Source organism: Lissotriton helveticus, chromosome 6 (assembly GCF_964261635.1).
Source record: "Lissotriton helveticus chromosome 6, aLisHel1.1, whole genome shotgun sequence".
In the NCBI taxonomy this organism is placed as follows: Eukaryota; Metazoa; Chordata; class Amphibia; order Caudata; family Salamandridae; genus Lissotriton; species Lissotriton helveticus.
This window is the reverse complement of record NC_136067.1, coordinates 1,420,316,249-1,420,330,481: the sequence shown is the minus strand read 5'-3', so window position 1 is coordinate 1,420,330,481 and position 14,233 is coordinate 1,420,316,249. Positions and strand designations below refer to the sequence as shown.

The 14,233-nt window shown below is 46.4% G+C and overlaps 1 protein-coding gene across 2 annotated transcripts in view; it reads right to left on the bottom strand.

The window, feature by feature from the left end:
• Positions 1–14,233, bottom strand: part of ADGB (androglobin) — a 1,448,570-nt gene that overhangs the window by 203,071 nt on the left and 1,231,266 nt on the right. For both annotated transcript variants that reach the window (XM_078649209.1, XM_078649210.1), the window contains exon 31: positions 9,740–9,904. In XM_078649209.1, the coding sequence (XP_078505335.1) occupies positions 9,740–9,904 (165 nt within the window). The remainder of the gene's footprint in view (positions 1–9,739; positions 9,905–14,233) is intronic.

Sequence of the window (14,233 nt, the reverse complement as noted above, 5' to 3'; positions counted from 1 at the left end):
TTGTGCAGTCCAAGGGGTAGCAGGGCAGTCCTTCTTCCAGTTCCGATGTTATCTGTGATTCACAGTGCCAAATTTATCCCAGGAAGGTGTCTTGAGGGGACAACATAGTCACTAGCCAATGGGCTACCAGGTCCCCTCCCTACTTGGTGGCGAATTTCCGTACATGTGTGGCATCTGGTGATCCTAAAGTGCACTATTTCCAGCCACTCCCAAGATGTCTGAACCTTTCCTTGACTGTGAGGAGCTTGGCAGCCCAGCCTAGAGGTGTGGCAACCTTAACGCTACACGCCACAGGAAAACCGGTTTGGGCATTAGTCTTCCCTCTCTGGCCCTGTCTCCAGCCTGTCTACCCGAAGAAAAGGCAGTCCCTCAGGACTGTTATAGCCATTTGCCCACCAAAGGCAGCTTCACATATAATGCTCGCCTTTTGGGCTAACTCCCTGAGCGGCTTCCTGCAAGGGGGAGGTGACACTTCCCCTGCAGTGGGCTGGTATTGCTTTTAATCCTGGTTGTTGTTCACACTACTCCCCAGACAGGCAGAAAGCTGTCTGTGGGCCAGTGCCCATGTGAGCGATCTGGGCATAAGGACGAGTTTAATACCACAATTAATTTGATACCTTACAATACCTAGTTAGGTAGTCTCGTTCAGGAATCGGCCAGGATGGGGTGCCAGCCTGTACTCCTGTATTAGCCAATGAGGCTACTAACCTTTCCACAGCAAAACAACAATTTAGAAGTGTTGCTGTAAAGACATGTATAAAATACATGTCCATCTTAATAATATACAGTTCCATGCCTTATGGCTCTTCAGGGATTTCCAAGGGGAAACCTACATATATTATTAAGGGAAGTGGTGGCTTTGCCATTAAGAATAATGTTTTCTTCTAAAACACATTTTAATTCACTGATATAATATTGCCATGGTAAAAGTCCTACCGTGTCACAATCTAGTATGCAGCGAATCACAACGATGGCACGCGCGTTTCATCAGGACTCTGGTAGCCATCTTGGAATGCAGTTGATTGCAAAAAAGCACTGGCTAAGCCAATGGCTCTGTGTTTCAAAGCCAAGGATGTAGGTGAGAAGAATTGTCGAGGCAACATTTTTAATGTCAGGAGGGTTTCTTTAGAAGAAGACCATAAGGTTTAACATCTCCACTGTAATAAAACATTAGCCATGCTGTGATTTGAAGACGATCAAATTGTCTGTTCCAAGCCAGAAGACTCAGTTTACAAAGTTTGAGGCCCGCCTTATTATAACCGAATGGCCATGGAGAACTGTATAGCCTTTTACATGCTTTGTAACCATTTTGAAAGGGTGCCGCTCGTAGTTGTGTGGCGTGTGGCGTGTTGTAAACAGTGGACTTGGTTGCCTACCTGTGCCCAGCATTGAACCAGCATTTGGGGTGCTAGAAGACGGAGTGGGACAGCGAGTCCCAGGAGTGTTTGCGGCGTCCTCAGCAGCCGCACCTGGAGACTCTTCCCACTTGACCCCACCTCCCGGGTGCTCTGTCCGCCCATTGGCTATAAGATCACGCCCCCTGACGTGCATCGCGGAACGCGCGCGGAAGGGCGCCGGGCGAAGCCCGGGCCAAGGGCGGCCCGTTGTAGCCCGTTCGAGACCGGACCGGGCCACGCCTCTAAGTTCGTGCCCAGGTGCCCTTGGTCTGCTTGAACCACACTTTTATAACTTGGTCTGGACTTGCGCAAATCAGGAACTGAACAACATGGCAACGAGGGAGACGAGGAGTAAAGCGGCCACATTGGTAACAGGTACTCTGGATAGTTTTCTTATTAAAGCCAATACTGTGGTAAATAATGGACTCACAGCCCTAGAAAAACAGTTAGCAGAGGGGATTGAAAGTACACAGCGATCTTCCCTGGGCTCAACCACGAATGCCAGATCCCCAGATCTATTGGATGTTACCCACCTATCCCTTCTGGATAGTATCGATCAAACAATCGAATCAGTGTTACAGCAGCTGAGGACACCCTCCAATTTACACCGAGATGGAGATTCACTCCTTACTATTCCTGAGACGACGTCACCTCCAATCTCCCATCCAGTTGTGACACGGGAAGGGGGGTGTGATACTAACTTAACACATCTACGGGGTCTCCGGGAGGGCGCAGTCCCGAAAAGAAAAAGACCTAGGCAGTCAAAGGGTGTAAAGAGGGCAAAATTGAATCAAATCCCAAACACCACTGTCAATATCACTGATGTCACGGAAATTTCCTCTGACGTGATTGCCAATGAAATGGTGAGTCCAATGCACCCTGCCCACACTCAGACGCCACTACAGCCTGGCCCGTTTATTTTCGGAGAGGGGTCTTGTAGCAGTATGGACCGCTCCATCCACTTCATTACTAATATCCTCAAAAAACTGCTAGACCCCCTGTTGGTTAGGCTTGATTGTATTGACGCCAGACTCCTAGCAATAGAAAAAGCAACCAGGGGTAGGGATGACCAGCAAGGATTGCGGACCAACGCCCAAGGAGTAACTGTGACAAATACTGGGATTTCCCCTCCCCTTAGTGTTCCAAGCACTGTGATTCCATATCAGCCCACTTCCATTGCTATTGTGAATGCTCCCATAGCTACCCCACCTCAACCTAACCCATTACCCCTTCCAAGGCAACTCCCTCCCGTGCCCTTAGTTCGGAAGTCAAGCAATAGTCTCCTATGCAGATGATACACAACTGGTGATCAATTTGTCCCGTGATCCAGTTGTGGATGCTGAGAATTTCTCGGCTTGCCTTGTGGCACTTGACGGCTGGATGAAACAGAACTGTCTCCGCCTTAATGGTAACAAGACGGAAGTTCTTGTTGTAGGTCCATGTCCTTCCATCTGGACCTCTGCCTGGTGGCCCACTGAACTGGGCTCTGTCCCGGTCCCAGTAGACACAGTTAAGAATCTTGGCTTTCTTCTGGACTCTAACCTAGCCTATACCAATCATGTGGGTAAGGTTGCGGGAAAATGCTATGGACTCCTGAAGGTCCTAAGGAAAATCCTGGACCTATTGCCCCCGAGTTCCAGAAAAACTATGGTACACGCCTTGGTCACCTCCCAGTTGGATTATGGGAACTCCCTCCTATGTGGACTTAGTAAAAAGGGCCTAACACAGCTCCAACGCGTCCAGAACGCAGCTGCGAGGCTGGTCCTTAACCTCCCTAGGAGAGCCTCTGGTAAACATGCATTGCACTCCCTTCATTGGCTTCCAATGAAGGAAAGAATCAAATTTAAAACTATGTGCATCACCCACCGCATAGCTCACAAAAAAGCACCTCCATATCTTCAGGACTTGCTCCCAGTCTATCGCCCTGCACGTCCGTTGAGGTCAATGGGTAGCATGCAATTAGTGGTGCCTCGGATACATAGAGCAAGAATGGGAGGACGCTCATTCAGACACCATGCCAGCAACGACTGGAATAATCTACCCATCGAACTGAGGATGGAGCCGTCTGAAACCAGGTTCAGACAGAGGCTGAAAACCCATCTTTTCCCCACGTTAAATTCAGTATAGTCCACTCGTGTCCCTGTGTTCACCCTCTGTGAGCCAAGCTGAAGAGATGTAGGTAGGGTCGTCAGCGCGGGGACGCACTGTTCTCTGTGCAACCAAGCGCTTAACAAATGTCATAAACTAAACTAAACTAAAGTTGCCTATTCCGACTACTACAACGAGGCAGGAAAAGTTGCCCATCAGAATGGCTGACCGTCCTCATCGGACTGGCAATAGCCTAACTCGGCCAAATGTAGTCAATCTGCCTCCAGAGGCGGCGGCCCACACTGTAATTCTGACTGGGGTACCTGAGCTCTCTAACTTTGCGGTGGAATCTTTTGATTCCCTACGCAACAAAGTTATTAGTTGGTTGAACATTCACAGGCCACTTACCATCAAATTTGAGAGGGGAAGTACTGATGGTTAGGAGGGTTCCATGGGTTGGGTACACTGAAAAGAAAATAGGGGGTGACTGTATCCTTGTAAGGTTTAGGAGTTCCCAGATTGTCCCCCATATTTGTAACTGGTTGGGGTGCTCGGGGAATACATCCATTGAATTGGTCCCACTGTCGTTTTTTTACCCTAGAAGCGATGACTTGCATCTTGGGGCAAATGACGGCTGGACTAGGGTGGGATTTGCCATCGATGGCTCAAGGTATAGGCCCCCGCGTCATGACACATTTACACATAGTAATTATGTTCATGCTAACAGATATAGCTGCCTTGACTAGGTTGACTGACTTTTGAGGGCTGTACGCACTGGGGGTAGTGAAGGGGTGGTCCCCTATACTGTTCAGCTTGGGACAGGGACAGATGTCACTGACACTGGCAATTGTAGCCCTGTCCCCCCACCACCAGAGCGGCCAATTACCATTAGTTCGCAGGGCTTCCCTACTGATCAATCACCAAGAATACTTCACCAGAATATAATATCTCAAGAAGTAACTGATTTGGGGGTCCAAGAGGGGCAGGTAATTCTGGACGGGTCTCTAGTGCCATGCACAGATATAGATGGTGAGAGAGTGAGGGGAATGGTATCCAAGCCAGGTCCGAAAAGGATGAATGTCCTTTCTTGGAACGTTGCAGGCATTGCCAATAAAATAGATTCTAGCGACTGGGGGTCCCTAGTAGATAGCAATGACATCTGTCTCTTCCAGGAGACTTGGGCTAGGGAAGCTTACCCCAGGCTGGGATATGCAACTTTCTATGCCCATGCCAGGTGGGGCGGCAAAGGGAGGCCTTCCGGTGGACTCGCTATCTGGGTGGCTAGTCACATAGGTTGTACAGCGGAGATAATACCAACCCATTCGGAGGACATACAATGTGTTCTTCTCAAATGGCCAGATGCCTACAACCTGGCGATTGTCAATGTGTACTCGCGTCCAGTGAGTGTGTCCATGGAATCATCTACCCTAGATGATTTATCTTCATTTTTGGGACAACTACCCGTTGATTGTAAGATACTAATGGGTGGGGATCTCAACTGCCACTTTGAACCATTAAAAGGTTTAAAGGAGGGTGCCTTAACGGATCAGGATGATTACTGGGGGATTCCCCCCTGTCAATCTCCAAACCCGAAGTCATGGTCCCCCTTAGCGTTGCAGATTACGTCCCTTACCTTGAACTATGCTCTGAGGGCCTGTAATGGGCGCACACCATCTGATGCCCCTTCAGTGTGTACCTTCAATAGGAAGGACCACGAATCGCGTTTGGACTACATTTTTGTAGATACAAGTATGTGGCCCAGGGTTTTGGACTTCAGGGTGATTGAAAGAGCAGATAGCGATCATAATGCTCTCTGCTTGGACATGGTGCACCCAGGGCCCAAAGAAGGTACGCCACTCAATGACCCAAAGCAAGACACAGGGTCCCTAGTTCTATCTAATAACAGACGTAGGGTAAGATGGGGGAAATTAGTTAGTTCAACAGAGTGCATTAAGAAAATGTATGACCTGGCGCTCCCAAAGCTAGTTGAATTGGATGAACTGATTAATAAACCCAAAGTCATTGACTTTAATGAGGAACTAGGTCAAATTCATGCAGACCTAGTGGGAAGCTTACGAGAGGTTTTCTACCCTGAGACCGTGAGCAGGAAGAAGAGGACACCAACCTCAGCTTGCTACAATTCCACGTGTAAAAAGATAAAAACAGAGTTGATCTTTATGGTCAAGTCTGGCACCGATAAAAATAAAGTATCTGAGCTGAGACAGAAATATAGGGAAGCCATCGCCCATGCAAAGTCCGAATGGGATTGGGATAGATGGCATGACCTATCATTGGCACTGGAAACCATGGATTCAAGAAAATTCTGGTCACTAGTCCATACAGGTGCCGGGGAACCGAAATCAGCTGTGGAGCCAAACTTCGCTGCCTCAATATGGGAATCCCACTTCAGTAAATTGTATCAAGATACTTCTGCAATTCCCATAGAGGCAGTTGCTGATAGCCCCTCTGAGCCCAATGAAAAACTAGAGTTGACACTGGGTGAGGTATTAAATGCTATAGGGAGATTAGCGTCAGGGAAGGCTCCAGGTCTCGATAAACTCCCTGGAGATTTGTTTAGACATCAACCAGAGATCTGGGGTCCCTACTTGCTTATTATTTTCAACTCCATTCTAAGAGGGATGGAGATCCCCTGTACTTGGGTGGGGCAGAGATAGTACCGTTTTTTAAAAAGGGCTCTCCTCTGCTCCCAGTCAACTACAGGCCGATCAGCCTTATAGATGTACCTCAAAAACTCTTCGCCCGTCTTCTGCTGGACCACCTCCTGGGCTGGATGGAGGACAATGCGATCCTTAGTCCGCTGCTTCAGACGGGCTTCAGGAAAAACACGTCCACCATGGACCAGATTTTCCGCCTCGTTCTTCTCTACTGGAAAACGGTGGGGATCGAGGGGGGAGTCTATACATGGCGTTCGTGGAGCTGAGGTCCGCATTTGACTTGGTACCACGTAAGAAACTATGAGCGGTGCTCAGGGAGCTAGGTGTTCCTCCACAGCTACTACAGGCAATAATCAGGCTCCATGATGGAAATTTTGCCCAGGTCAGGTGCGGGAGGGAGGGGGCGCTATCATCTAGATTTTCAGTTCTCAGGGGGGTAAGACAGGGCTGTGTCCTCGCACCGACCCTGTTTTGCCTCTTTGTTAACGGTGTAATATCTCATCTTGACAATGTCATGAACAACAATGCCCCCAGGTTGGCAGGCAGGAGGGTTCCGGCAATTATGTTTGCTGATGACACCCTCCTGCTTTCCAAATCCCCGATGGGGATTCAACGGATACTGGATGGGTTTGGGGATTTCTGCAGGGCGCATGGCCTCGAGATCAACGCAGAAAAAACCAAATTCATGGTATTCAATCCCTCGACAACAACTAGGCCTAATCCAACCCTGGGATCCGATAGGCTGGAAAGGGTTAGAACGTTCCAGTATTTGGGGGTAACTTTACATGAAAATCTATCTTGGGGTCCACAGATAGCAAGATCCCGTTTAAAGTTATCCCAAATGGTGGGGGCAATTCTGAAGGTCTCGAATTCATCAACCTTCAAACCAGTTAGTCCAGCCTTGGAGATGTATAAAGCCCAAGCCAGAGCAGCCTCATCCTACGGTGGTGAGCTGTGGGGTCATAATGCCGGGACAGAACTCGTCAAGGTGGAAAACAACTTCCTTAGACGTTTGTTGGCTCTACCACAAGGTACACCCCTGCTACCACTGAGACTAGATTTGGGGCTCCCTTCAATAGGGGATGAACTGGCTCTAAAGCCATTGAGGTTTTGGCATAGGCTTTGGTCTACTAGTGAACTCTCCCACTATAGGCAAGACCTGAAGCACGTTCTGAGTCTTAACTGTTGCGACAGAATTCCATGGGTGGCATATGTAAAATGAGAATTCTATCGATTGGGACTGGCTGTTCTGTGGGATGATCCCGAAAGAGGTTGTCTCGGGGTGTCCCGCAAAATGCTCACCAAGACTTTCAAGGACAAGAGCCTAACTTTGCTCGTGTGTGCTCCAAACACCGGCACCCTCACTGAACAATATTTGGCCACCAAAAGTTCTTTTTACTTTGAAGGATATATGGATGTTATATTCTCTGTCACTGCAAGGAAACTTTTTATCCAGTGGAGGTTTGGCACACTGCCCCTTTAAGCCTTTACAAGTAAATGGACAACGCTGGACGATAAAATTTGTCCTGGGTGCAGCACGAACGTGGAGGATGAACGACACGTGCTGTTTTTTTGCCCTGCTTACAAAAGACCGAGAAAGTACTGGCTAGTGCCACTGTGTAGGAATCTGGGCTTCAGAAACTATTTACAATCATACAGAATCCTGAAGACAAGTACCCTGCACTATATTGTTTTTGCTGTAACCAAGGGCCAGATGTAGGTAATTTTAATTTACCACCTCTTAAATACCGATTCATACCGAATCGGTATTTAAGAGGTGGTAAAATAGAGGGGGGGAGATGTAGGTATTTCAGATTCGGTAAATACCGAATCGTTAAGATTCTGTATTTACCGATTCTGTAAATACCGATTCGGTATTGCCCATTGATTCCTATGGGCCTTGCAGCCCATAGGAATCAATGGGCAATACCGATTCTGTAATTACAGAATCGGTAAATACCGATTTTAGCAAGGGTGCAGGGGGTGTCACTTTGACACCCTATGGCACCCCAAAAATAGGCATGTGCCCCATGTGGCACACAGACATGCCCTAAGGGCATGTCTGTGTGTCACATGGCACAGGTGTGCATGCACACATGTGCATGCACACCTGGATTCGGTATTTTACCACCCAATTGGATTGGGTGGTAAAATACCGATTCTTAAAGCCCTGTGGCACTCTGACATGTGCCAGCTACATCTGCATTTACAGAATCGGTATTTTACAGAGTCTGTATTTACGGATTCGGTAATTTTACCGAATCGGTAAATACAGAATCGGTAAAATACCAATTCTGTAAATGCATGTCCTACATCTCAAAATCCAATTACCGGTCGGTAACGGCCGAATTTGGCCGTTACCGACCGGTAATTGGCCACCTACATCTGGCCCCAAGTATCTAATGGCTATGTGGCAGATAAGGGGAAAAATACTGAAAGGGTAACTTTTAACTTCCAAATGTGCAATGAACTGTAGTTAACTGGGCCTTTAGTTTCCCAGATTCTTATATGCACTGAATTAATTAGTTCCAGATTCTTATATGCACTGAATTAATTAGTCCCTCGCTTCCCTGCATTGTTTTTATATTGTATGTCCGCATGTGTTTTATATGTTTTTACTGTATCTTTTATGGTCTCAAAAGACCGAAATAAAGAATTTTTGGATTGGATTGGAATAATAGACTGGTTTAAGTGAAGAAAATAATTTAACATGAAGGGGTACATATGAGATTAATGGAGCAGAGTTTAAGTGGAGAAAATCATTTAAAATGATGGGGTACATAGGAGGTCAATCATTTCAACCAAATTCTGTTTCAGTTATCTATGCATGCATTAAAGAGTTGTGGGAAATCACTTTTGCACTCAGCCTTAACTCGATATTTTACCCAGGACCCAAAAATACCAGCTGGTAATGGTGTGATGCATGATTATGTATGGAAAGACTTAGAATGGGGTTTCTCAGGAAATAATCGAAAGGAACACCAATGCAATGGCGCGGTGTCAATCTGGAAAAATAAATTCACCGAGGAGAAAACGGTCACAGGTCAGATTTGTCAGCAGGAAAAGGCACAAGGACAAGAAAAGCACAGATTAAACTGTTTTCAAAAGGACTCTAACATTGTCAAGCTCGATTTAGCTCTGCAATCCCTGGGATTTCTAGAGGGTACGGCAAGCGGAAGCATACCATATCAAAGCCTGTCCTTAGCTCTCCATGCTCCTACATATTAAAGTAACCATCTTGTACACCAATTAGGCACTGATGCCCTCGCTATTTAAATTGCAAAGTCAGCAAATATTGATTTCTTTCTTGTTTATCTTTTATATATCTTCAAACATGACAGTTAAAAAAAAAACCACAACAGCCAGGACATGTCTAAAATGTCCACTGAGATGTGAAGGAGACTCACCATGTGTCTGAAAAATAACTATAAATATACCAATACATATAAATGTTATAATATTTAAATCTTTCATTGAGACTTAGAAGCCTCAGAGAAGCCCCCCTCCGTCCTCTTTCCCAGGACGTGCACATGGACATTGTAGGTTCAATTTAGAACTCGCATACAGTGCTCACTGTACCTTGACAGCTCTTCCTGGTTCTGCAGACTCCCAAGCTTGTTTCATAGCTTTTATTTCATCTGCTCTTTCGGTGTCTTTCTTGACCTCCAAAGCGTGTGCTTCACTGTGATCACTTACTATGCGCAAACTCCACTCTGGTTTGGGTGGCTCTGCCTGTGGATGAGCCTGGAATAACGACATGTAAGAAAGTTAGAATCTGAATGTATAAATAACTCCACCCAGAGGCAGGGTACCAGCAAACATAATCTCAAACGGCATGGACAACTCTAAGCATCCACACACATGAGAGGCAACCCTTTGATTCAATGGAGAGGTCTTTCTTTGGTAATAGATGGGCAATCGTGTTATTTAAGCGCTGTCCATTACACTGACCAGAGATAATCCGGGTGTCAAAAAAGAGTAAAGGTTGAAAAAGAGTAAGAGAGTCTGTGTGGCCATTTAGGTGCAGTTCTTGACAGAATTACATTGATCCTCTACTTGTGTCTACAAAGGGAACTTTGATAGGTCTCTCGTTTCTCCTGCCTTAGCGTTGGGACACTCTGTTGAGTAGCTGTGCGCTCTATAAATCATTGCCTAACATAACATAACATAACTCCTAGAAAGTTCTCTCTCGAGTGTTCGGAAATCTATTGCTGGCTGTTGTGGTTAAAATAAGTTAAAGGGGTTTTAAAAGCTGAAAGTGCATATGAGGCACACAAGACAGTTCACAATGGGAACAATTTGAAAGTATAAGATTATTTTTAGCGTCTAATATTGAATTGACATTTTTGAATCACGCTATTTTCCTTTCGTAAAAGACTCTTTTACTTAGGGCCGGACTGGGAACTGAAAGCAGCCCTGGCAAATTTTGCCAGACCAGCCCCCGTCCGGCGCGTAGCGAACCAGCCCCCGTCCAGCGTGTAGCCACTCGGCCACTCGGGGAGTTTGGGGGGGTTCTCCCACCAAGAAATTTTTGAAAAACGACAGACCAAAATGGTGAATTTTACAGCACATTTTTCATTACATATTCAAATTGTATCAACTTTCAAAGCACAGTAAACAGTAGATGATTACCTTAATGAACATCAGGTTACCCACCCAGTCATATGTATTCATAGGCATTCTTTCAGCGAGCACCAAAAATAGTCTTGGGCCGAGAGGTTATAACTTATCAGGTACATATTCACGTCACGCGCTGCTTGCTTCTTTCAAGCTGGGGGCAGAAAAACGGACTCGCCTAACTCAGGCCTGCTGACTGCTGTTGGTGGTGGGGTGGCACTGTGCCACCCCACCACCATCAGCAGTCAGCAGGCCTGAGTGAGGCGAGTCCGTTTTTCGCACTGTGGCAGACACTGGACACAGGGCGGTCGGGCTAGGCGCTAGCCAGTGCCAGTAGAAAATTATGGTTGTGGTCGCTTACACAGGCAGCTTCAAGCAGCTTGTGTGGGATTTTTTTTTTCTGCTGTTAGTGCGACTATGATCCACGACAACCAGAGGCGATTTCTAATTGAAAGAACAAAGAAGCAAGCAACAAGCAAGCATAGGATCGGGAGGAATTAAGTCCTATAGACCAATACATGTTTACGCAAAAGAGCAGACACAGAAGCAATAGGCAAACTTCTTGACTGAGTATAAGAAGGCTAGTAAAATGTTGTAAAACACCTTAAAACGTAAAGCAAGATGCTCTAAAATATCCTTACATCAATCTCTGTGGGCATTCTCAAAATAGTCCCTTTAAAGTTAAGACAAGAGTTATACAGTACTGCTAGATTCTTTTTTGAAAAGCTACCTAAATTCTCACGAAAAAAAAGATGTATCTTTTAAAAGCTAAACATTTTTAACATGCCTATTGCTCATAAAATCATAATTGCGATTCGCTAACTGCAATTTTTGCGATCACCTATTCTGCGAATGCAATTACCTGTTTTGCGAATGCATTTTGGGTTGATGCATCGGAAATACCCGTTTACTGGTCGCAAGCGGGACGATTCTGCGAATCAGCTCATTTGCGACCGGTAAATAGCATGATGCATGTGCCCCTGAATTCCCACTACAGAGTATTGATTTCTACACAAAATTCAAATTTCAAACTGTGGAGAGCAACTGACCTCATATGTTTCCTTTTCTAAAACTATAAAAAAAAACATTGGTCATGTATTTGCACCATTATTGTGAAATCGTTGTAATGAATTTGTGCACAAGGCTCTGACAGATGCCATTTTTCCATCTAAATACATATTATTGATCACAAGACAAAATAAAGAACATTAAATATAAACCGTTATTTTACAAATAAATCAGGACTGTAAATCATATGCAAACATTCTCTTAAAGGGACTATTCGAAGTTGATACTTTAATCACAAAGCCCCAATGAAGTCGGATTTCTACTGAGCTAACTACCTCAGTATCCCGAGTAGAAAGACCCCAGATCTGCTGTTGGGTCCTTTACCATGGAAGTCGGAAACGTGTAGGGCAGTATCTTCTTGCGTTTTATGCTCCAAACATTATATGCATTTGGATGAGGCTCAAAACAACCATATAATCAAGACATCCCTGGTAAGCATGGGCGGATTTTGCGGATCCACGATTCACGAATTTGCGGATTCACGGATCGTGGATCCGCAAAATCCGCGGATTTAGCGGATCGGCGGATTTGGGGGCGTGGCTTCCATGCCAGGAGTGGACCATCGTGCCAGATTGAACCCTGCCCTTCGTATTTATTCAAGAAGACGCCACCGTTTTGTGCCATACCTCTACTCAACTGGAGTACTTTCTACTGGATGATCAGTAAGTGCTACCTCGTTGGGTAAATGTATAGTGCTTTTACTACACTACAGCTGCTTAAAGTGGCAGAGAGTTGTCTACAGCGGCCAGGTGTGTGGTACTATGCAATCGCGCCGAAGGGCGCAGGGGTCCCTTGAGTGATCTGCCCATCATAGTGGGTAAATGGCGGGAAGACGGTGCACACCGCGAGTGTGTGGGCGGGGCCAAACGGACGGCGCTTCCATGCGAGTGCACATGGCTCTTGTGTGTATACAAGGTCAGAGACTGATCAGAGCAGCAGATGTAGAGACAGAAGCCCCTGGCCACATAACAGCACGGGGATTGCGCTCGTGAAGGTCAAAGATGCAAAGGCCTTTGTCCAGCGTCACAGCTGATTTTCGACGGTATATTTGGGAAGAAGGCACACCTGCCCAGCCTCCACAACGGTATAATTCCATTCCTGGTCTGTAGTAATTAATTTACGATGGCGCCGGCAAGCTGCCAGCGCCATCCTAAGATAGTTACAAAATTAGCTTCAACAGGAAGCTCTAATAGATTAAATAAAGCAGGCGCTCGATGACCTGCTTTATCTTATCTATTAGAGCTTCCTGTTGAAGCTAATTTAGTAGCTATCTTAGGATGGCGCTGGCAGCTTGCCGGCGCCATCGTAAATTAGTTACAACAGACCAGGAATGGTTGAACTTTTGCCCCCGGAATCCGCCGCTCGCGGATTGCGAATTTTCGGCAAATTCGCGAGAGTTCGCGGATCGCGAATTTACCGAAAATTCGCAAAATCCGCGATCGGAGCGGATTTAGCGCTCATGCTTAATCCCTGGTCCTTCGCCCCAGTTCTCAAAAAACATCATACTAATCTCAGGGCCAAACCTCATATTAACAAGCATTTGCAATGCAACAGATCGCGCATTTGCGAAGGTGTAAGCTATTGACATTGTAAATGAGAATGCTTTTTATTTATGTTTTAAAAACCAAAACATAAATAAAAGGCATTATCATTTACAATGCCAGTAGCTTAAAGTCACGTAAATGCGAGACCTATTGCATTGCAAATGCTTGTTAATAACACTGAGTGGTAGTTATTGTGAATGTCAACAGCAATTAAACCAATTTGCAACATGTTTGAAATGTACAAACGTGAGGGAGGGGGCATTGGGGGAGAGGAACCAGGATGTGAGGGGGCCTGCTCCTGCGTCACTCCCACTCTCTGCGCTGTAGGCTACACACATCCCATGATTAATGAGACACGTCCGCACCGTAGTAGAAACCTCTGCTGTGAGACAGGTAGGCCAGGCCAGGCCAGACCACTTGCAGTAGAAGGTGAAAGTGAAACTGGGCATACATTGGCACGGCACTGGCACAACGAATGAGGAATGATGAGCAGGCAGCGCGACGTGACTGTACCACCACATTACCTGATAAGTTAGAACCTCAGTGAGTCTCTCGGGCCGAGAGTTTAGAACTTAGTTATCAGGTGGTACTGGTACATAGTCGGCAGCGAGATGCCGGTGGACAGCGCTGCCTACAGACACGAGCGCTAATGAGAGCAGCAGCGCTGCGTGAAGAGTGGGCCGCACCACCGTCCATCTCCAACCACCCAATGCCCATCCGCATCCATCCAACACCCATCCGCATCCACTATGGTCCATCTCCAACCACCCAATGCCCATCCGCATCTACCCAACACCCATCCGCATCCACCCACCGTCCATCTCCAACCTCCCAATGCCATCCG